This window comes from Canis lupus, chromosome 9, assembly GCF_048164855.1.
Source record: "Canis lupus baileyi chromosome 9, mCanLup2.hap1, whole genome shotgun sequence".
NCBI lineage: Eukaryota > Metazoa > Chordata > Mammalia > Carnivora > Canidae > Canis > Canis lupus.
In genome coordinates, this window is record NC_132846.1 from 18,320,693 (window position 1) to 18,343,287 (window position 22,595).

Genomic DNA, 22,595 nt, shown 5'->3' on the forward strand with positions numbered 1-22,595 from the left:
ATGAACTTTATTGCAAACACCCTCGGGCAAGGTTCCACGATTGGGGGGGTGGGGGGTGAGTCGGGGAAGTCGCGCTGGGAGAGTTGGCAGGGTCCTTTTTATCGGGTTGAAGCAGGGCATAGGCTTGTGTCTACATAAGGTAAGGTCTGGAGGGCATGGGTGGGAGAAGCCCGTGATGGACAGTTCCCAATTGGGAAGTTCCTGGGTGGACAGTTTCAGTTTCCTGATGGTGACCTGGAGGCCGCAGTGAAGGTGGCGGGGAAAGTCCGCCATCTTGGAGAGGGTTGGCGGGGTGATCCGCCATTTTGGAGCCCCGGTTTCCCAGCCCGCCCATCATTCCGACCTCTTTATATTCATATTGGTGTCAGGGGGCGTGGACTCTATTCTGGCTACTTCCTGCGGGCAGTAGGACGTCATCGTAGAGGCCATCGGATGTGGGCAGGCGTGAATAGGGCTGCAGGAGGAGCTGGTTGACTGATACCCTGGTTATTTCCTGCAGGCGCTCCTGTAAGCAACGTATAAGGCAGGGAGCGATTGAGATGAACAGGAGGAGTATACAGAGGGGCCCTGCGAGGGGAAGGAGCCGAGTTACCCAGGCTTGGGGACTTAAGCCCCAAATGGAGTCATCTTGGCGTCTCGCTCGGATCCCGTCTTTGAGTTCTTTGACCTTGGAGCTGACTATGCCCTACTGGTTGACGAAGTAGCAGCACTCTTCGTTTAAGTAAAGGCATGTTCCCCCTTTTTCGGCGGTGAGGAGATCTAAGGCGCGTCGGTTTTGTAGGGTGACGGCGGCTAAGCGGTGATCTGAGTCTGTAGGGCGGTGAGTGAGTCTGCTATTCGTTCCATGTCCTCATTGAGTGCCTGGGAGAGCTTATAATAGAAGTTAATGGAGGTTCCCAGCCCTGCCGCCCCAGTTGCCACACCGACAGTTAGTCCTGCCCCTATAAAAAAGAGGAGGAAGGCAGCCCTCTTTCTCCGAGAGGTAGGGGACAGTTCAGATAAGAGTTGTTCAGATGAGTAGATGCTGGTGGTAGGAGACAGAAGGATGAGAATACAATCCAAGGAATCATTGGCGGTTAGGCAGCAATAGATCCCTTTTGGGCAGGAGAGGAAGATTCCCAAGGAGGTGCAGTAGTGGAGAGTGGAGGTGTTTTTCCCTGATAGCAGGACCTGTGCATAGAAGTATAGGCCGAGAAATAGCGTGAGGTAGCTGAGCCCCTCATGCAGTCACATGACTCCACCTGGATCTGGGGACTCAGGAGGAGTACGAGAAGGAGCCCTAACCAAGCAGAGTTCGGTGGGGCCCACCATCTGGGAGGCCCACTTACTGTCAGAGGGGCCCGTTTAAGGTTGTTGATGTGCACCCACGGCTGGTGGCCCAATAGCTTTGCTGCAGTTGGGGTGCTGAGGATGACAGTATGGGGCCCAGTCCACCGCGTCTGTAAGGGACCGGGGTTGCGACTCCTGAGGAGAACCTGGTCCCCCGGGAGCAGTTTCTGGGGAGGAGTCTCATCATCTTCGGGGTTGTTCGGGGCTGGGGTGACTGAGTCAGCATGAGCTCTCAGGAGGGCCCAGAGCAGAGTGAGGTAAGGCAGATATGAGAGAAGGGGTGGAGGAACAGCAGGGAGATTGTGATCTATGAGGAAGGGACGACCCTAGAGGAGTTGGAACGGGCTTAGTCCCAAGGGTCCACGGGGGGCCACTCTCAGCCTAGTGAGGGCTAGAGGCAAGAGGGTAGGCCAAGAAAGATGGGTTTCCAAGGTAAGTTTGGTGAGTTGGGCTTTAAGTAGGCCGTTGGCCTTTTCTACTTTACCCGAGGACTGAGGATGGTAAGGGATGTGCAATCTCCAGGAGATGTTGAGATGATGAAGAGATGATGAAGGCAGGTCCGTTATCTGACTGGAGGGTTTGGGGCATTCCGAAACGGGGAATGATGTGTTCAGTAAGGATTGCAGCGAAGACGTCCGCCGTCTCACGGGCCGTGGGATAGGCCTCTATCCAACCTGTGAACATGTCACCAGGGTTAGTAGGTAGCGGAGGCTTTTATGATGGGGCATGTGGGTGAAGTCCAGCTGCCAGTCTTCTCCTGGCTGGTGGCCTCGCAATTGGTGGTTAGGTCCTGGCCTGCGGATCCCACCTTGTGCACTGACAGCTGAACAGACGGTGCATGCCCTGTGAACGGTTTCAATGACCTTGGACAGAGAAGGGTGGTAGAAGAGAGGTTGTAAGAATTGAAACAACGCCTTGGGGCCAATATGGAGCAACTGGTGAATTTCTGTGACCAGGGTGTGAGCCAGGTTTTCAGGTATGGCAATGTGGTTCTGCATGTGGATCCACCCTTTGTTCCCTAGTTTGCCCCCCAACTTTTGGAGTGCTAGTGTCTCTTCCTCGGTGTAACAAGGTTGATGTGCAGTGTTGAGGAAGAGTACAGGGGCAGGAGTGGCGCTAAGGGCCGTCTGCCTGGCCACCGTATCAGCTTTATTGTTGCCTAGGGAGACCGGGTCAGGGGTAGTTTGGTGTCCCCGGCAGTGGACGATGGTGACCTCGGTGGGTAGGCATAGGGCCTTGAGGAGCCTGGCAATGAGCGGCCTATTTACGATAGGGGTACCTTTGATAGTCAGGAATCCCCTTTCTTGCCAAATAACCGAATGAGTTTGGGATATGAGGTAAGCATATTTGGAGTCAGTGTAAATGGTGACTCGTTGTCCCTTGGACAGGTGGAGCGCCCAGGTTAGAGCTATCAGCTCCGCCTTATGGGAAGTAGTCCCAAGAGGAAGGGGGGCTGCTTCAACAACCACCTCAGAGGTAACTACGGTGTAGGCAGCATGGTGCAGGCCATCTGAGGTCAGAAGGGAGCTGCCATCTACAAACAGGATGCGATTAGGGTTAGCCAGAGGTTGATCAGAGAGTCCAGGGTAAGAGGGGGTAAAGTCCTCCAGAAGTTGAGGGCAAGAGTGAGAAGTGTCAGGGGTAGGCGAGGGTGCAGGCAGTAAAGTCGCAAGGTTTAAGCTGGGGAAGACAGAGACATCTGAGGGTTTTCGACGAATAACAAATGGATTAACTGCACCCGGGAGGGAGTCAGCTGGGCCAGAGACTGAAGGCCAAGGAGGTCCGTGAGTCGGTGGGGGGAGTAGATTGTAAGAGGCTGTCCTAAGGACAGTTTTAGGGCCTCCTTAGTGAGGGAGGCCACAGCAGCCAGGGCCCTGAGACAGGGTTGCCAACCCCGGGTGGTGGGGTCTAACTGTTTGGACAGGTAGGCTACTGCCCTATATGTAGGCCTGGTGGGCTGGGCTAGAAGGCCGGTGGCCGACCCAGATCGTTCATCAGTGAAGAGATGGAACGGTTTAGTATGGTCCGGGAGGGCCAGAACCGGTTCCTTAATGAGGCAGTCTCGGAGCCTCGAAAATCCATGCTGGATTGAGGCAAGATCACTTAAGGGACCCTGAGGGGCTTCGTTGGCTGCTTGATATAAAGGCTGGGCCAGGATAGAGAAGTTTGGAATCCAGTGTCTAAAAAACCCCACGAGTCCTAGGAAGGAAAGTATCTCATCTGCACTCTGAGGGGGTTGCAGTTCTTGGAGGAGGCGAATACGGTCCCCAGTAAGGGATTTAGAGGTAGGGGTCAGAGTGATCCCTAGATACATGACCGATGGGGTACGAAGCTGGGCCTTAGATGGGTTGACTCTATACCCTCTAGCTCCCAGGAAGTTTAGTAGGGTAGAGGTATCTTCCTGGGAGGTCAGGCAGGAAGGGCTACAGAGAAGCAGGTCATCTACATACTGCAGCAGGGTACTGGCCTCCAGGATGCATTCCTGGAGGTCAGCTGCCAGGGCCTGGCCGAAAATGTGGGGGCTGTCACGAAACCCTTGTGGTAGGACTGTCCAGGTAAGTTGTCCAGAAACATGGGTGTCTGGGTCTTTCCAGGTAAAAGCAAACAGAAAATAGGAGTCAGGATGCAGAGGAATAGTAAAGAATGCTTCCTCTAGGTCGAGAACAAGAAATGAGACGTGCCAGGAGGGATGTGAGACAGTAGGGTATAGGGGTTGGGGACGACCGGGTGGAGTAGGACAACAGCTTCATTAATGAGCCGTAGGTCCTGTACCAGCTGATATGCCCCTGATGGCTTTCGTACAGGCAGGATGGGGGTATTGCAGGGGGAGTTGATAGGAATGAGAAGGCCCTGCTGCTTTAGGCGGTCTATTATAGGTTTGAGACCCCTACGATGGGTAACGGAGATGGGGAACTGAGCCCTAGAAGGGTATGTGGAGTTATTCTTTAACCAGATATGAACAGGACTGTGGTGGGAGGCGACGGTGGTTTTGGATGTGTCCCAAACTTGGGGATTAACGGTGGGCAGATTTGTAGGGATGGGAGTTGGAGGAGAAGGGAGGAGTGGCAGTAGAAGACACTCTGAGGCTGAAGGAGAAGGAGAGAGATGGACGGTGGCCCGCAGTTTTTGGAGGATATCTCTTCCCAAGAGAGGCACTGGGCAGGTGGGGATTATGAGGAATGAATGAGAGAAAGGGAAACCATCCAGGCTGCAAGTAAGAGGTCGGGTTATTCTTGGGGAAGAGGAGGTACCGTGGATATCCATCGCCGCGACCAGTGAGGCATATGTGGGTCCCGAGTAGGATGGCAGGACTGAGTAGGTAGCCCCCGTGTCCAGCAGAAAGGAGATGGACTTACCCGCTACCTGGAGCGTTACCCTGGGCTCGGCTTGGGTGAGGGGGTGTCCGGGTCCGGGCTCCGTCAGTCGTCCTCCAGCCCGAGTAGCTGAAGAACAGGACTTGCCGGTTCAGGGTTTCCCCCGCGTAGAGGCGCCGAGGATCCCCCGAGGCTAGGACAGTCCGACTTCCAGTGTCCCATCAGGTGACACTGAGGGCACGGCTTTGTGGGTGCCTTCGGGTTAGGACACTGAGGGGCCCAGTGCCCTTCAGCACCGCCCTTAAAGAGGGGTACGTACTGTTGCCCCTTGTTGCTGTTTCCGGAAACTGCCGCCTGCAGGGCCGCCCCCAGGCCCTGCGTTTGTAGTTGGACCTTCTGCTGGAGCCTGGCTGGCCGTTTGAGTTCGGCTGCCTCCTCTCGGGAGTTGAAAACCTTAAAGGCCATTTTCACCAGGTCAGAGATGGGGGTCTGAGGGCCCTCCTCTGCCTTTTTTAGGTTTTTCTGATGTCCGGCGCCGATTGGGAAGTGAAGTGGGTCGCCAGGACTGTGGCTCCCGCCGGGGAGGCCGGGTCTAATCTAGTATACTGTGCTAGAGCCTCGGTCAACCGGTTTAGGAACAGGGCAGGGTTTTCATCTGGGGCTTGGATAACCTCCCTGATCTTATCATAGTTAACTGCTTTATTGGAAGCTGCCCCCATGCTGGCGATAAGGCATTGAACCACGCGGGCTCTCCGGCGGCGGCCATCTTGGCCATTCTGATAGTCCCATCCGGGCTCTGCAGCCGGGACCGCCTGAGCACCTACCCGCAAGGTGGCGTCGGTGAGATGGACTTGCTCGGCACGTTCTCGGGTGGCGGCCTGGATGCGTTCCCTCTCCTCGGTGAGGGTAGTGGTCTGAACCATGTGTAAGTCATGCCAGGTAAGATCATAGGCTTGGGCCAGATAATGGAACTCTTTTATGAAATTGTCTGGGCTGGCGGAGAAGGAACCCAGGCATTTCTCAATTTGGGAGAGGTCCTGTAGGGAGAAGGGCGCGTGCACTCGAACAACCCCTTCGGCTCCAGCCACCTCCCTTAAGGGGCAGACTAAGCTGGACCGAGGGTTTTGGGAACCCGTCTGGGCCGAAATGGGAGGGGAAGATGGGAAGTCCGACAGAGACTCGGCCCCTGTCAGGGGTGGAGGCTCAACCTCGGAAACAGCTCTTGGGGTCTGCAACGGTGCTGGGGTCGCAGTGGGTTGAGGAGGGAGCTGATAAGGAGGAGGAGGGGGTAAGGTGGGAGCTCGAGAAGGGGGTACAGAAAGGTTTTCCAGCGGTTCAGAAAGAGAGGACTGAAGAGGAGAGTCTGGTTCTTCAGGTGCGGTAGAGGAAGAGCGCGGAGTGGGGGCAGGAGCCCGAGCAAGGAGGACTTGAGAGGTTGAACACTGGGAGCACAAGGACGCCGAGACCGTAGGGTCCAGAAAGCTTGGACATGGGGAATTTCGGACCACTTGCCCTGACGCCTGCATAGATTGTCGAGATCTGTGAGCACCTGATAGTCAAATGTGTCCTCGGGAGGCCATTGCGATTGGTTGTCTAATTTGTATTGAGGCCAGGCAACAGTACAATAATGTATAAGGCATCTGCTACGTAAGTCCTGGTACAACTCTAATGTACGGAGGTTGGCCAGAAGGCAGCCCAAGGGCGTTCTGGAGTCGAATTTGGATTGGGAGGCTCCCATGGTCCCCTTTACCAACCGACTCAGATTACAGAGGCGAGCATTCCCTCGTCCGTGCACTGGGTCACCGGAGGGACAGTAGTTCCCGCGGAATGAGGACGTCTCCTGATTCCTTGGGACTGATGGGGCCACCAGGTGGCTGGGGGTTTGCCCAGGCTAGGACAGGGCAACCCGGAAGTGGATCAGGGGCCAGGGAGCACTCCCCACACGCGGTTCTGAAGTAAGCCTTCCCGAGGTGGGCAGCGGGAGATTGCAGTCTGCCGGTGAGGAGGAGGGAGCCTCTGTGCCTGGCGAGGGCTCGACCTACCTCCCAGGTTTCGGCACCAAATGTAAAGTTGCTCCCGCTGACGGTGGTAAGAAAAGAGGCAAGTGGATCCGAGAGATGAACTTTATTGCAAGCACCCTCGGGGGAGGTTCCACAACTCACGGGGCGGGGGGGTAGGGAGAGAGAGAGAGAGTCGGGGAAGTAACCGCTGGGAGGGAGTTGGCAGGGTCCTTTTATCGGGTTGAAGCAGGGCATAGGCTTGTGTCTACATAAGGTAAGGTCTGGAGGGCATGGGTGGGAGAAGCCCGTGATGGACAGTTCCCAATTGGGAAGTTCCTGGGTGGACAGTTTCAGTTTCCTGATGGTGACCTGGAGGCCGCAGGGAAGGTGGCGGGGAAAGTCCGCCATCTTGGAGAGGGTTGGCGGGGTGATCCGCCATTTTGGAGCCCCGGTTTCCCAGCAGGGCCATCAAAGAAGGAGGGGGAGGGGGAGGGGGAAAGGGAGAGGGAGAAGGAGAAGACAGAAAATTTATTTGAAGAAATAACTAAAAAAAAAAAAAAAGAAAAGAAAAAAGAAAAAAAGAAATAACAACTAAAAACTTCCTGAATCTTCAGAAGGAAACAGAAATCCAGATCCAGGAGGTACAGGAAGCCACCAACAAAATCAACCTAAGGAGGTCCATACCAAGACACATCGTAATTTAAATGGCAAAAAGGTAGTCATAAAAAGAGAATTTTAAAAGCAGCAAGAGAAAAGAAAGCAGTCGCATACAAGGGAAAACTCCATAGGGAGTTTCCAGTAACTTTGTAGGCTAGAAGAGAGTAGCATGATATATTCAAAGTGCTGAAAGGGGAAAAATCTGCACCAAGAACTTTCTATCCAACAAGACTATCATTCAGAATATAAGGAGAGATAAGGAGTTTTCCAGACAAACAAAAGTTAAAGGAATTCATGACCATTAAATCAGTCCTACAATAAATGTTAAAGGGCACTCTGAGTGGAAAGGAAAAACTATAAGCAGAAGTAAGAAAAGTAGGCACAAAAGCAGTAAAAAGCATATCTATAAAATCAAGGTATTTATAAAACAAAAGGATATAAAGTATGACACCATATGTATAAAATGTGGGTTGAGAGGGGTAAAGAATGGTTTCAAATTTAAGTGACCATCAACTTAATATAGACTGCTGCATGAATATGAAGTTATATACAAACTAATGGTAACTGCAAATCAAAAACCAGTAACAGATATGCAAAAATAAAGAAAAAGAAATCCAAGCACATCACTAAACAAAGTCAGCAAACACAAAGAGAAGAAAATAAGAAAATAAAGAGAGAAGAACTACAAAAGCAACCACAAAACAAGAAATAAAATAGCAAGAAGTACGTAACTTTTGAATATAAATGGACTAAATGCTCCAATCAATAACTATCAATAACTTTTTTGAATATAAATGGACTAAATGCTCCAATAAAAAGACATAGGGTGACAGAATGAATAAAAAAGCAAGACCCATCTATAAGCTGCCTACAAGACTAATTTCAGATCTAAAGACACACACAGATTGAAAGTGAAAGGATGGAAAAGCATTTAGCATACAAATGGAAGTGAAAAGAAAGCCAGTATAGTTAGACTTATATCAGACAAAATTGAGTTTTAAACAGAGACTGAAAAGACAAAGAAGGACACTACATAATAATAAAAGGGACAATCCAACAAGAGGATATAACAATTGTAAATATTTATGCACTCAACATGGGAGCACCCAAATGCATAAAGCAGCCAATACTAAACATAAAGAAGTAATCAATAGTAATAATATAATAGTTGGAGACTTTAAGACTTCACTTACATCAATGGATAAACTATCCAAACATAAAATCAGCAAGGAAACAGTGGGCTTGAATAGCACATTGGATATTGTGGATCTAACAAATATATTCAGAATACTCCATCCTAAAACAGCAGAATATACATTCTTTTCAAATGTACATGGAAAAACAAAAAACAACAACAACAAAAACAAAAGTACATGGAACATTCTCCAAAATAGATAACATATTAGGCCACAAAACAAGTCTCAACAAATTCAAAAAGATTGAAGTCATACCATACCTCTTTGCCCAAACACAATGCTATGAAACTAGATGTCAGCCACAAGAAAAAGTCTGAAAAGACCACAAATACATGGAGGTTAAATAATATGCTACTAAAAAATGAATGGGTCAATCAAGAAATCAACCACTCTCTTGCACCATACACAAAGATAAACTCAAAATGGATGAAAGATCTAAATGTGAGATAAGATTCCATCAAAATCCTAGAGAAGAACACAGGCAACACCCTTTTTGAGCTCAGCCACAGTAACTTCTTGCAAGATACATCCACGAAGGCAAAAGAAACAAAAGCAAAAATGAACTATTGGGACTTCATCAAGATAAGAAGCTTTTGCACAGCAAAGGATACAGTCAACAAAGCTAAAAGACAACCTACAGAATGGGAGAAGATATTTGCAAATGACATATCAGATAAAGGCCTAGTATCCAAGATCTATAAAGAACTTCTTAAACTCAACAGCAAAGAAACAAACAATCCAATCATGAAATGGGCAAAAGACATGAAGAGAAATCTCACAGAGGAAGACATAGACATGGCCAACAAGCACGTGAGAAAATGCTCCGGCATCACTGGTCATCAGGGAAATACAAATCAAAACCACAATGAGATGCCACCTCACACCAGTGAGAATGGGGAAAACTAACAAGGCAGGAAACCACAAATGTTGGAGAGGATGTGGAGAAAAGGGAACCCTCCTGCACTGTTGGTGGGAATGTGAACTGGTGCAGCCACTCTGGAAAACTGTGTGGAGGTTCCGCAAAGAGTTAAAAATAGATCTGCTCTATGACCCAGCAATTGCACTGCTGGGGATTTACCCCAAAGATACAGAGACTGAAACGCCAGGACACCTGCACCCCGATGTTTATAGCAGCAATGTCCACAATAGCCAAACTGTGGAAGGAGCCTCGGTGTCCATCGAAAGATGAATGGATAAAGAAGATGTGGTCTATGTATACAATGGAATATTACTCAGCCATTAGAAACGACAAATACCCACCATTTGCTTCGAAGTGGGTGGAACTGGAGGGTATTATGCTGAGTGAAATAAGTCAATCGGAGAAAGACAAACATTATATGGTCTCATTCATTTGGGGAATATAAAAAATAGTGAAAGGGAATTAAAGGGAAAGGAGAAAAAATGAGTGGGAAATATCAGAAAGGGAGACAGAACATGAGAGACTCCTAACTCTGGGAAACGATCTAGGGGTGGTGGAAGGGGAGGTGGGCGGGGGGTGGAGGTGACTGGGTGACGGGCACTGAGGGGAGCACTTGATGGGATGAGCACTGGGTGTTATTCTATATATTGGCAAATTGAACACCAATAAAAAATAAATTTATATATAAAAAAAGATAAATGAAAGAGGAAATAAAAAGTAGCATGGAAATAAATGAAAAGGAGACCATAACACTCCAAAATCTCGGATCCAGCAAAACCTGTTCTGAGAGAAAGGTATAGCAATACAGGCTTAACTCAAAAATCTCAATTAAGCAGCCTAACTTTACATTTAAAGGAGCTAGAAGGGCAGCCCCACGGGCGCAGCAGTTTAGCGCCACCTTCAGCCCAGGGCATGATCCTGGAGCCCCGGGATCGAGTCCCACATCGGGGTCTCCGCATGTAGCCTGCTTTTCCTTCTGCCTGTGTCTCTGCCTCTCTCTCTCTCTCTCTCTCTCTCTCTCTGTCATGAATAAATAAAGTCTTTAAAAAAATAAAATAAAATAAAATAAAATAGCTAAAAGAAGAACAGACAAAACCCCAAACCAGTAGAAGGGAGGAAATAATATAGATTGGAGTAGAAATAGATGATATAGAAACAAACAAAAAAAAAGCAATGTGCAAATCAATGAAATCTCTATCAAATCTCTGAAGAGTAATCTCTATCAAAATATTAACAGCATTTTTCTAAGAACCAGAACAAAACATCCTAGAATTTGCGTGGAACTATGGAACAGCCCAAATTGCCAAAGCAATCTTGAAAAAGAAGAACAAAACTGGAGGTCTCAGAATCCCAGATTTCAAGAGATACTACAAAGCTGTGGTAATAAAAACAGTGTGGTACTAGCAGAAAAATAGACACATAGATCAATAGAATAGAATAAAAAAAAAACCCAGAAATAAATCCACAATTATATGACCAATTAATCTTTGACAAAGCAGGACTGTCTTTTTCCCACTGGAAAAAGTCTCTTCAACAAATAGTGTTGGGAAAACAGGACAGCAACATGCAAAAAAATGAAACTAGACCACTTTATTATACTACACACAAAAATAAACTCAAAGTAAATTTAAGACCTAAATGTGAGACCTGAAGTCAAAAAAAAAAACCTCAAAGAGGGCATAGGTAGTAGTTCCTCTGACATCAGCCATAGCCATATTTTTCTATATGTCTTCTGAGGCAAGGAAAACAAAAGTAAAAATAAACTATTGGGACTATATCAAAATAAAAGACTTTTGCACAATGAAGCAATTGACAAAACTGAAAGACAACCTATTGAACTCAAGAAGATACTTGCAAATAACATCTCTGATAAAGGATTAGTATCCAAAATATATAATGAACTTATATAACCCAACAACAACAAAAAACAAATAATCCAATTAAAAATGGGCAGAAAAAAGGAACAGACATTTCTCCAAAGAAGACATACAAATGGCCAATAGACACATGAAAACATGCTCAAGGGATCCCTGGGTGGCGCAGCGGTTTGGCGCCTGCCTTTGGCCCAGGGCGCGATCCTGGAGACCCGGGATCGAATCCCACGTCGGGCTCCGGGTGCATGGAGCCTGCTTCTCCCTCTGCCTGTGTCTCTGCCTCTCTCTCTCTCTCTCTCTGTGTGACTATCATAAATAAATAAAAATTTAAAAAAAAAACATGCTCAATATCACTAATTATCAAGGGAAATGCAAATCAAAACCACAATGAGATTATCACCTCACTCCTATCAGAACAGCTAAAATGAAAAGTACAAGAAACAACAGGTGTTGGTGAGGATGTAGAAAAAAGGAAACTGTGCACTATTGGTGGGAATGCAAACTGGAGCATCCACTATGAAAAACAGTATGGAATGGCCTCAAAAAATTAAAAATAGAGTTACCATATGATCCAATAATTCCACTACAGGTATTTACCCAAATAAATTTCTGGGATTTCTGGGTGGCTCAGTCAGTTATACATCTGATTTTGGCTCAAATCATGATATCAGAGTCCTGGGATTGGGCCCTGCATTGGGCTCCACACTCACCCAGGAGTCTGTTTGTCCCTCTCCCCCTATCCACTCCAGCTCTCTCTCTCCTTCTCTTGCTCTTAAATAAATAAATAAAATCTTTTTTGAAAGAATATGAAAACACCAATTCAAAAAGATATATATATGCACTCAGGTTTACTGTAGAATTATTTACAATAGCCAAATTATAGAAGAACCCATGTGTCTGTTGATAGACAAATGGATAAAGAAGAGGTGAGGATAGATGATAGATAGATAGATAGATAGATAGATAGATAGATAGATAGATATGGAATATCTATTCCATATCTATTCCATCTATATATATATGGTATATATATATAGTATATACTAAGCCATAGAAAATAATGAAATCTTGCCATTTGCAACAACATGGATGTATCTAGAGGATATAATTTTAAGAGAAATAAGTCAGAGAATGACAAATGCCATATGATTGCACTCATATGTGGAATTTAAGAAACAAACAAATGAATAATGGAAAAAGAGACAAACAAAAAGGACTCTTAAGTATAGAGAACAAATTGATGTTTACCAGAGGGGTTGTGTGTGGGAGAATGAGTGCAACTGGTGATAGGGATTAGAGTACATTTATTGTGATGTGCACTAAGTAATGTATAGAATTGTTGAATCACTATATTGTACACCTGAAATTAATATTATGCTGTATGTTAATTATACTGGAATAAAAAATTTTAAACAGCAAAATAAAATAATAAAAAGTAAAAACAGTAAAATGAAATAAAGAAGATTTGATCTCTCCGTTGCTGATACTCATCACAGACAACTCTGTCACAAAGTCACCTGATATTGTTTATCACCATGTCATGCTACCATCACACAAGTTGCCTCAATCATTTATTTCTGTGAGAAAGAAGATTCCCAAGTGAGGTAAGCCTTGCTAAGAGAATCATTCAAAATAGGATTGGGAGGATATTGAGGAAGCAAGGCCTATGCAAGTCTCCTGTATCATTTGGAACACTATGGACTTTTGATTTTTGTCAATTGCAACTTGTCAGTTAATTGCACCTGAATCATCCTCTGGGACACATTCTTCTACTATGGACTGAAATAGAGATAATGTAACATCCATTACCTAGATAGCCAATAGTGTTAGATAATTTAATTCTGTCAGTACCAATCACAATTCTTTCACAATAAGTTATGTAACTGTGTAGTTTTCACCTGCACACTTTCAATTTCTGTCCAATCTGTGTTTCTGAAATTGTAATCCCTGAAACACCAAATAAATGCTTTTGGTTGCTCTACAACCTCTTCTTCTTGGATGACAGGGGTTAGGAAGTGAACATCACAAGCACCGTGTGTTCAGCCTTTGGAGGAGTTACTAAACGTCTTAGAGACTTTCTGATCTGGAATGTAGAAATTCTAATCCTCAACTCAGAGTGTTATTGTAAAGACTAGATAAGACATGTAAAAGTATCATAAGCTGTAAAATTACCTACTCATATGAGGTATTATTGATGTTGTTTTTTTAATAGAAAGAAGCAATGACAAACCAGTAATAGTATTTCAAAAATAACCTCCTAGTGATGATGATAAAGTTGATGATGGCAACAAAAAATAACATCAAGAAAATAAAAATATTTCTCTAGGGCTTTTTGTGCCAGGTATTATACTAAGCACTTTTCATGTTTTGTTTTGTTTTTTTTCAGGTAATTCCCACAACAATCACATGAGATAAATACTGATGTTATCCCAATTTATTAAATGAGGAAACTAAATTCTAGAGAATTAAGATAGCCTTGTGAACTTCCCACAACTAACATAAAATAGAGCTGAGATTCAAGCTCTGGTTCTGTCTGATTCATAAACCCTATGGGTGAGGCTTAGCAAAAAATTCCAAAGTCACCCACAAGACCTTAAAAAACAAAACAAAACTAGGCTTAGGGCAAAGAGAAAAAATAAGCAGAACTTGGCTTAAATCTTAAAGCAGATGGTATAACATTAACTAAGGACAGAAAAAGGATAGAAATAGTCAACTATTTTATATGCCATCAACAAGAATAATTGTCAAACTGGAAAGAGTAGAATAAGTACTATTAAGAGAAAACCAAAAATTTTTTTTTTTTTTTTTTTTTTTTTTTTTTTTTTTAGATTTTTATTTATTTATTCATGATAGTCACACAGAGAGAGAGAGACAGAGAGGCAGAGACACAGGCAGAGGGAGAAGCAGGCTCCATGCAGGGAGCCCGACGTGGGATTCGATCCCGGGTCTCCAGGATCGTGCCCTGGGCCAAAGGCAGGCGCCAAACCGCTGCGCCACCCAGGGATCCCGAGAAAACCAAAAATTAAAATAGAATTGATACTTGAAGGAGCCATAAATAAATAAATAAATACATACATACCAAAACATATAAACAATGTTTTTTGTTTACAGATAAAAAAAAGCCTTGCCCAAAGTCATAAATAAGTCTATGGCAATGTTTGGATAGAGCTGTCTTCCTGGCTCCTGTTTTAATGCTCTCTCTCTACCTATTGCATCTGAGAGATAATAATGAAGTTCAAGTCCCTGGATTCTAATGAATGAAATCACACAGAGTACTGAAAAACAGAATTACAGAAGGTCTGATGGTAATTTTTGAAATCATTGGATAGAGAAATGTATTAGAGGATAGAGTTGTCCTTCAATCTCATAGCAACTAGAATATGCACTGTTAATTCAATAAAAGGTACTGCTTACCTGGTTTGGTCACTCTGCACCAGAAAGTTGTTTTAAGCAGTAAGGAGAGTTCACAATTCATTTATCTAAATATCAATACCTAAAGAGTTCCTTAAATTTAAAATACTATAAAAGTTAATTGAAAACGGACACTCCTTCACTAAAAATTAAGAATCGTAGGCATCCTATTATACATATATTTGCTATAGTACCTGCCATACTATATTAGCTATAGTACCTGCCATAATTAAAAGAATCATCAACCACTTTTAAATAGAGTTTAGTAAAAATAATTAAAAATTAATGTTGATATTTCAGTAATTTCTTATAATTGTAATAGTTACTATATGGTTGAAATAATTTTTAATTTTGTAATAAATTATTTGTTCCACCACATTTTATGATATCCAGGACACAAATGAGTAAAACCATGTTACTACTTCATCCTGGAAACATTACAGACAGCTGCCCCAGTAAGAAGTCACTTGGTGTAAGTATCTGCCTTTTTTACTTCCTGATAGTCATAATAAAACAGATTCTCTCTAGGATTTGCAGATATTTGCAAGAAAAGACATTCAACAGAATTGATGTTATTCAAAGCCAGGCTATCACCAAAACTCATTGAAATGCAGAGGGCTATACCACTGTTGGCATCTTAGTTGTCTGCATACTAAATGTTACACTCTTAATAATGATTTCTTTAATCTGTTGTCATCTCCAATGTATTGCATTCCAATGTGATTTTAGAGTAAAACAGTATGTCCATTTAGGTCCAGTTTTACATTTCAGAATTCATCAGTAGGGGCAAAAGCCCAGAAATAGAATAACATAATTGATGTAGGGTTCAACATTTGTTTTGTCAACGCTTTAATAGATACTATGTGTCTTTATCAACTGATGGCCAAACATTACTGTAGCTGGACTTTATTATACCTGCTTGTGGAAAAGAAAAATCCTGCCTCTCTTAATTTTCAGTATTTTGAGTTGCAGTCCTTTCTTAATACCCAGCTTCTCCCAAAAGTGAATTTTGGTATGCTGTTTGGCCCCTTTTAAGTCAAGCCTTTGCAAAATTTACAATGATTATTTTATGGTTATCCTTCATATTTGGCAAAAAACCGTTCAACTCTTTTGGTATTCTGTGGAAACACAACAGATGCTTAATTTTGTTTCACATTGCAAAGCATATGATGAGAATTCTACTATAAATGTACAATTCTTCCTCCTGAAGGGAGAAAAAATTTTCTCTACCCTTCGAGGTTCTTCTGGCTAGTCTAAAAATTAAATCGACACGACAGCAATTAACAGGAGAAAAACTATTATTTATTTATTTATTTACTTATTTATTTATTAATTTATTTGTCAGAGAGAACAAGAGGACACAAGCAGTGGGCAGCAGAAGAAGAGGGAGAAGCAGGCTCCCCACTCAGCAGGGAGCCTGATGTGGGACTCAATCCCAAGACCCCAGGATCATGACTTGAGTCAAAAGGAGACATTTAACTGACTGAGCCATCTAAGCACCCCTAATATGCCATTCTGAGGTAAGAAAAAAGGAATAGGTAATTGGGACTTCAAAAGAGAGAAAGATAATTTATGGAAAGATGAGAAGAGCAAATGTGTGGGAAACAAATGTTTGTGATGCCATGCAGAGATGATAGGACACAAACAGGACTTTGAACAAATAGGCCTTGCTTAGTTCCCCTGACCCTAATACTCCTAGCCATATTCTTTATAGTTATCTCTGGTGATAGCTCTCTTCCTGGACCTAGCCATCTATCTAAATTCTTGTAGGCAGTTAAGGGGAAAAAGTAAAAGCTCTTCCGATGTTTTTGGGGCTTTGATTGTTTTCAGCTTAAAATATTCTGTATGCCAAAGTGCTATATTCTGAGGACACTCATTCTAAATCCTTTTAGGTCCTTCTTCTGAAACTTCCCTGGAAGTTTCACATATTTTATAAGCTGTACTGGTTGCTGTGGAAGAAGAATTGGGTTAGTAGCCAACTGGCAATAGATTTGCAGAGAGAAGAGAACATAGATTAGAATGAGGGTGAACAAACAGAAAAGAGCAAATTGAAGCACATTTTCCACACCCTATTAAATCAGCTTCCTAATCCTAGGAAAAAATCAGTCCAAAACAATGGCTGTGCTTCATTTATCTATGGAAAGTATTAATCTTCTCTCTTAATAGATGTAAGTTAGACACTATTTGTCCTGTATGATTTCCACGGAAGCAGCATTTTTCACTGACAACTGTACAAGCTCCTCCTTGCTGGGCAGTCAGGGTTTCTAGAGCATGACAATTTTGGAGTACACAGAGGCTAAACTGTTAACTTTTGACTGGAGTAGTTCCAAAGCTTGCATAGTGTTGTTGAGCTCTTGTTTTATAACCATAGAAAAAAAAAATTGCTTTTTCTAATTCATCATTTCCAAAGGTTGAAAATCAGGTCCTCAATGCTGAAGGGACTTGGAGTGATGACACACAAGTAGATTTTCTATGACCTCTCATCCAACATGTTTATATAGCCCAAGTCTTTAAACAAAGGAGCTCAAGTTTGTAATTTGGCTAGCATTTAAGGTGAAGTGTCTTGTGAAAGGAGCAGGCATTCAAGAAAATATCATCCCTGACCATTTACGTGGGCACCCTTTATATACCTTGTCACCACATAAGACAAGAAGTCCAGTGTGATTCAAAGAATGCCCAGATCTTGGGCATTCTATGACCTTTGCTACTATTACTGTTAGCATCCATACACCTCCATTTTTCATTTAGTCCTGTCAGTTTGAAAGAGGAAAAACAGCTTGCAAAATATCTGATATAGGAGGTCTGCAATCTGGCTTTGGCAGCTATAAGGGTCAGTTTTGTCATCTGGCCAACTTAGTCCAGATTTTATGTCAACCCATAGGTAGTTTGGGGTACTGGGCAGTCTAATCAGGGAAGCAGCTGAGATACCCCAAGTCATTCAGTGATGGCCTGTGAGCCATCCAAGACATATGGTGATTTGGCAAACATCTGTGCTATGGAAGGTAGTGCTAGAGTCACTTAATCTCTTTGACAGGTATAAAGATGCCGTTTATAGAATCAAACCACAGGATTTGATTGCAATATTGTCTGGTATATGGCCCAGGAAAAGTCCAGTGGCATCTCTGCTTTCAATACAAAGAGGAAAATTTCCATCTATTATCTTTACCTGGTCAAGAGACAGTCCTTGGGTTTCTATAAAGATTTTCTTGGGCCTACATAACTCAGTAGAAGAAGAGGTAGAGTGACCTTTTTCTACTCATGGGTACCATATCTTGTTGCTCATCCATCTTCCATGTTTAGTTCATCAGGTGTTCACATCAGCAAGAACAAAGACTAGTTCAGGTTCTTTCATACTATCTAGTTATTGACATAGCCAACAATCAGATTGATCAGTTGGTGTGGCCAGAATCTGGTAAACTAGCATAAGGGAGGTATTTGGTCTCTGCTTCATTTGTTGAAAAGGTAATGGTTAACAAGAACAAGACACAGTTGAAAAAGAGCCAATAGGGGAAACCTAGAGAGAAGTAGGTAAGAGAGGAGACAAGCCCTCTCCAGTGAGTATTCTAATAAAAGACTAATAAATGCAGGAAAAAGATTCATTAATAAGAGAAGGCAGATATTTGCTTTTTGGTTTCTGGTTTTGGATTTTTGTTTATTTGATTGTTTTTTGTTTGCTCTTTTGTTTTATTTATTTATTTAGTGTATGCATATACAAAGTCTTTTAAAAGATGGGAAACAGGTGAAAGTAAAGGATCATCTTGATCCATGATCTTGGAAAAAGCTGTTCACTTTTAGATGTGGACTGCCTATGGGTTCTGGGAATTGGCCCTAGAAATCCTTAATTTAAGGTCACCTATAAGGACTGTCTCCAATTGTTTTGAGAGCAATCTTCCTGGGTCTATTTTGACATGGAATGTGTAAATCCAGGAAGGTTTTTCTTTCTTTCATTTTTGTTAAAGAATTATTTATTTGTTTGAAAGAGGGAAAGAATGTGTATGCATGTATGTTTACAACAAGCATGTGAGTAGGGGGAGGGACAGAGGGAGAGAATCTTCAAGTAGACTCCTCACTGAGCATGGAGCCTGATGTGGGGCTCCATCCCATGACCCATGAGATCACAACCTGATCTGAAACCAAGAGTCCAATGATTAACCAACTGAGCCACCCAGGTGCCCCTCCAGGAAGCTTTTTCTTTTATTTTGATGGAAGTATATGTGGTTAGCAGTACTTCGTACAATACTTCCCATTGAGGTGACAGTGAGTGCTTTCTTATAAAGATCTTGAAGTACACCCAGTCTTCTGGTTGAAAGATGTGGCAAGACTTGTCAGTCAGTGGAGGCCATGACTCTTTCATCTGTTGGTGATATGCTTCAAGTATGATAGTTAATTCTTGTATATAGTCAGTCATAGCATCAAACTATTCACTTAAGTTCTCATAGTGCTCACTTACTCCACAAATAGAAGGTTTTGGAGTATTCCAGAGCTTCCAGAGGTAATGCTTCTGGCTTTAAGTACAGTTTTTTAACAGATCTTTTTAATAGTTCTTTTTACATCAAAAATTTTTATATTCCACTTGCCCTAATGATCGAAGATGATATGGGGTATGAAATTTTAATGAGTACCCCAGAGTTTTTCCAAGCAAGTAGTTTATCTCTGCTATTAAATGAGTTCCTTCGTCTTATTCAATCCATAAAAGAACACCAAAATGAGGAATATTCTTCGTTATTAATTTCCTTGCCACTATTGTAACATTGGTCTGTCTAGTCAGAGACTATCTGGTTCATTCACTAAGCATACAGACAATAACCAAACAGTGAGAATAGCCTAAGGCTCAGGGCAAATCTATAAAATCTATTTGGAGTACTGCCAAGGACAGTGTAGGCCTAGGAGAACTTCCTGATGTATACATATTTCCTCCAAAAAGTTGGTGAGACTTACAAGTAGTGCACTGGGAAATAATTTGATTAGAAATTCCATGGATGTCAGGACAAAACCAACTGTCTTTTAGTTCCTTAACTATCCCCCACCTGCACCTATGTCTCATTTGATGGGAGATAAGTGCAAGACAATAGGTCAAAAGAAGAGGCTATGGAAAGTCCATCTGGCCCACTGTATAATCCATCTGATAATTGTTTGGCACCCTTTTGTATCCATTTGTCTTTTTCAGATTGTGAGGCATTTGCCTGAGAATTAATAATGTCAGTCAAGGATAAAGGCAGGTTTAAAAATTGGATAGAGAAAAGACTGTGTGGTCTATTTGGGGCTGCATATTTAGCAGCCTTGCCAGCCCTATCTTTCCTATGCTATCAGCCTTAGCATTGGATGAACAGTGAAGAATAGCAATTTTAGAAAGGAAGTTAATAGCTTGCAGTGGGGCAGTAATTATATGTCTATTGGTAATAGGAATTCCCATAGAAGTTAAGGGTTCATAGGATTTCCTAATTGTGCCCAAAGCATGGCAGATTCCAAAAGCATGCCTGGAGTCTCATAAATAGTGGCAGTTTTCCTTTTTGCCAATGTGCAAGCTCTAGTAAGAACTATTTTTCAGAAGCTAGGGCTGATTTTACAGTGAGCAAAGAATATGTTTTAAGTGTTTCAAGTGGAGAAACTATGTCATAACCAGTTATTATGTTTCCCTAGAAATTTCTCTTATAGGAGCTATGGCAAAATAGACGTAAATCTGGGTTGGCCAAAGGGGTGTCTAAGAGATTCTCCTGTGGCTTTGAAACCATTTCTATAATTGCCAGGCAATCATGTGGAATGGAATGGGACTCTCCACTATCAGGAAGGGATAATAAAGTAGTTGGATTTAAAGTGTTAACAACGATGTGAAATGATGGAAGGGTTAGTCAAGAGAGCCTATTCGTACAGTTACATAGAGGTGCTAGCTTATGAACTTGTAAGAAAGCAAACAGCTTGGGGAACACCGAAGTGAATGTGGGAACCTAATGTAAGAGCACAGCTTTGTCAATCAAGGTGGCAGCTGTGGCTACCACCACACACAGCATGAGGGCATATTTGATACCACAGGGTTAAACTGGCATGAGAAATATGCTATACAATGTATCTAAAAGACAAAAATCTGTCCTAGAACACCTGTAGCAATCCTGTTATTTTAATGGCAGTATAGAAAAGGTTTGTCAAAATTAGGTAAACCAAGAATTGGAGGTGTTGACAATGTTAATTTTGATGCTTCTAAGAGACTAATGCCTCTGAAAGCCAAGTAATGGCCCTGGATGTTATCTGAGAAGAGAGTATACAGAGGTCTAGCAAGGACAGCAACATTAGGAATCCACTGGTGGCAGTAGCCAGCTGTCCCTAGAAATTTACATAACTGTTTTCTCATTTGGGGAATAGGGGCTGACAAAGTTGACTCAAGAAATTTTGGGGTGAGCTTTTGAGTGCCCTGAGATAAGAATGTACCAGGTGTTGGCACCCATTGAAATTTAGATCTGGAAGATTTAATGGCCTTGTTCAGCTAGTGGCTTTAGGAGAATGAGAGTGTCTATAAGAGCTCTCTGCTTAGTTTGCGTACAAACTGAACAACAGTGGAGCCTTGGTAAAGGCTAGAGAATTCGAATCAGCTTAAAGACTTGGAAAAAGATTGAGGAAGACTCACTATACCTCTGAAGTATGCAAGTCCATGGTCACCATCTCCTAAATGTAAATGAAAAAAGAAAGTGAGAGTCAGATGCAATGGGATAAAAAAGAAAGGTGAGCAAAGATCAATCACTATAAACCAACTGAAGCATCAGGAATTGAGGCAAGAATAGTAGCTGGATTAGGGACCATGGGATGGCAAGGAATCACAAGAGTTTATGGCTCTTAGTTTTATGTAGATCAATAGATTTGGTTCCCATCTGAATCAAATTTATCTTCTTTCTTATTGACAATATTGGAGAACTAGAGGGTAAGGAAGAAAAGACAAGTACACCCTGCTGCAAAAGAGGTTCAATTCCTCCTTCTGCATCTCTGGAGAGAGAATATAGGACCACTGATAGAAACAGTTTATTCTTTTTCTGCACTAGGCACACAGACTCTGCACTCAGTGACAATCCAATTTTATTTGCATGTGTATCCCAGAGACTAATTGTGAAATCTTTTAAAGACTCATCCTCTTCAGAGGAATTTAAATCAAGATGAGTTTCCAATAAGGAAAGTAGAAATTTGAAGTTTAATCTGAGGGTAGGAAAACAAAAATGCCTTACTCATTGAAGTTTATAGTGGCATTAAATTTACATTAAAAAAATCTCTACCAAAAGGAGTTGGGACACTAGAAAGCCATGATGAGTGTTAAAGAGGGTCTAAGGATATTGGAGTTGGCTGAGATATGGCCAATGAAATGAGTTGCCCAGAGACTCCAATAGTTTGAATAGAATCAGAGGTGACAAGTAACCATAAATCTGAGCAGATAATAGAGAAAGTTGCACCAGTGTCAATTAAGACATCTAGTTTCCAATCTTCCATGTTAAGTTAATGGTGAGCTCCAGGGTGCTCCTGAGGATCAGCTAACCATGTCATTTCAAAGGGAACTGTCCCACAGGGGGAAAACAACAAACCTTCTGGGAGTGATGGGATCTAAGGAGATTGTTCCTTTAACTTTCCTTTCTCCTAAGTGTAGAACAATTTTTCTTCCAGTGTCCTGATTTTTTGTGATATCTGCAATTGTCTGGAGACAAATAGGGAGGGGTCCAAGTGGGCCTTAAGTTACTCTCAGAGTTAAGCTTATTTGCCTTTCTAAAGATTCAAGCTGCAAAGAAGAATTCTTGCAGTTAACTTTTTTTTTCCTGCTTTCTTGTAATTTCCAAAAAAAATGAGTGGCTGCCTCTATTATGACACTGAGAGGTTGGCTGGACAGCCCATTCTATTTTGAATTGAGGTATATAGATATAGAC

General features: G+C 42.8%; 1 protein-coding gene and 2 long non-coding RNA genes across 12 annotated transcripts in view; 1 reads left to right on the plus strand and 2 right to left on the minus strand.

Annotated features, from left to right (window-relative positions):
* Positions 1 to 6,359, minus strand: LOC140639857 (uncharacterized). 6 transcript variants are annotated; one of them, XM_072838373.1, is made up of 4 exons: positions 5,468 to 6,359; positions 4,686 to 5,096; positions 1,814 to 2,003; positions 1 to 870 (listed from the first exon to the last, which is right to left on the minus strand). In XM_072838373.1, the coding sequence occupies exons 1-2, from the start codon at positions 6,167 to 6,169 to the stop codon at positions 4,749 to 4,751; spliced, it is 1,050 nt and encodes a 349-aa protein (XP_072694474.1). In that variant the 5' UTR covers positions 6,170 to 6,359; the 3' UTR covers positions 1 to 870; positions 1,814 to 2,003; positions 4,686 to 4,748. The 6 variants fall into 6 exon arrangements, with proteins under 6 accessions (XP_072694474.1, XP_072694470.1, XP_072694473.1 ...); XM_072838369.1 differs by having other exon boundaries at positions 1 to 1,170; XM_072838372.1 differs by having other exon boundaries at positions 1 to 1,439.
* LOC140639859 (uncharacterized) overlaps positions 1 to 22,595 on the minus strand; it is a 415,066-nt gene that overhangs the window by 83,086 nt on the left and 309,385 nt on the right. The window lies entirely within an intron of this gene.
* Positions 5,625 to 22,595, plus strand: part of LOC140639858 (uncharacterized) — a 25,364-nt gene continuing 8,393 nt past the window's right edge. Inside the window, exons 1-3 of the long non-coding RNA XR_012036497.1 lie at positions 5,625 to 6,743; positions 15,094 to 15,172; positions 16,046 to 16,220. This is a non-coding gene — a long non-coding RNA (uncharacterized lncRNA). The remainder of the gene's footprint in view (positions 6,744 to 15,093; positions 15,173 to 16,045; positions 16,221 to 22,595) is intronic.

Excerpts from the sequence above, each read along its gene's own strand:
- LOC140639857 (XM_072838373.1), bottom strand. The coding sequence starts at position 6,169 with ATGCAGGCGTCAGGGCAAGTGGTCCGAAATTCCCCATGTCCAAGCTTT. Across the intron at positions 5,097-5,467 it reads TCACCGACGCCACCTTGCGG|GTTTTCAACTCCCGAGAGGA; the intron begins GTAGGTGCTCAG and ends ATGGCCTTTAAG.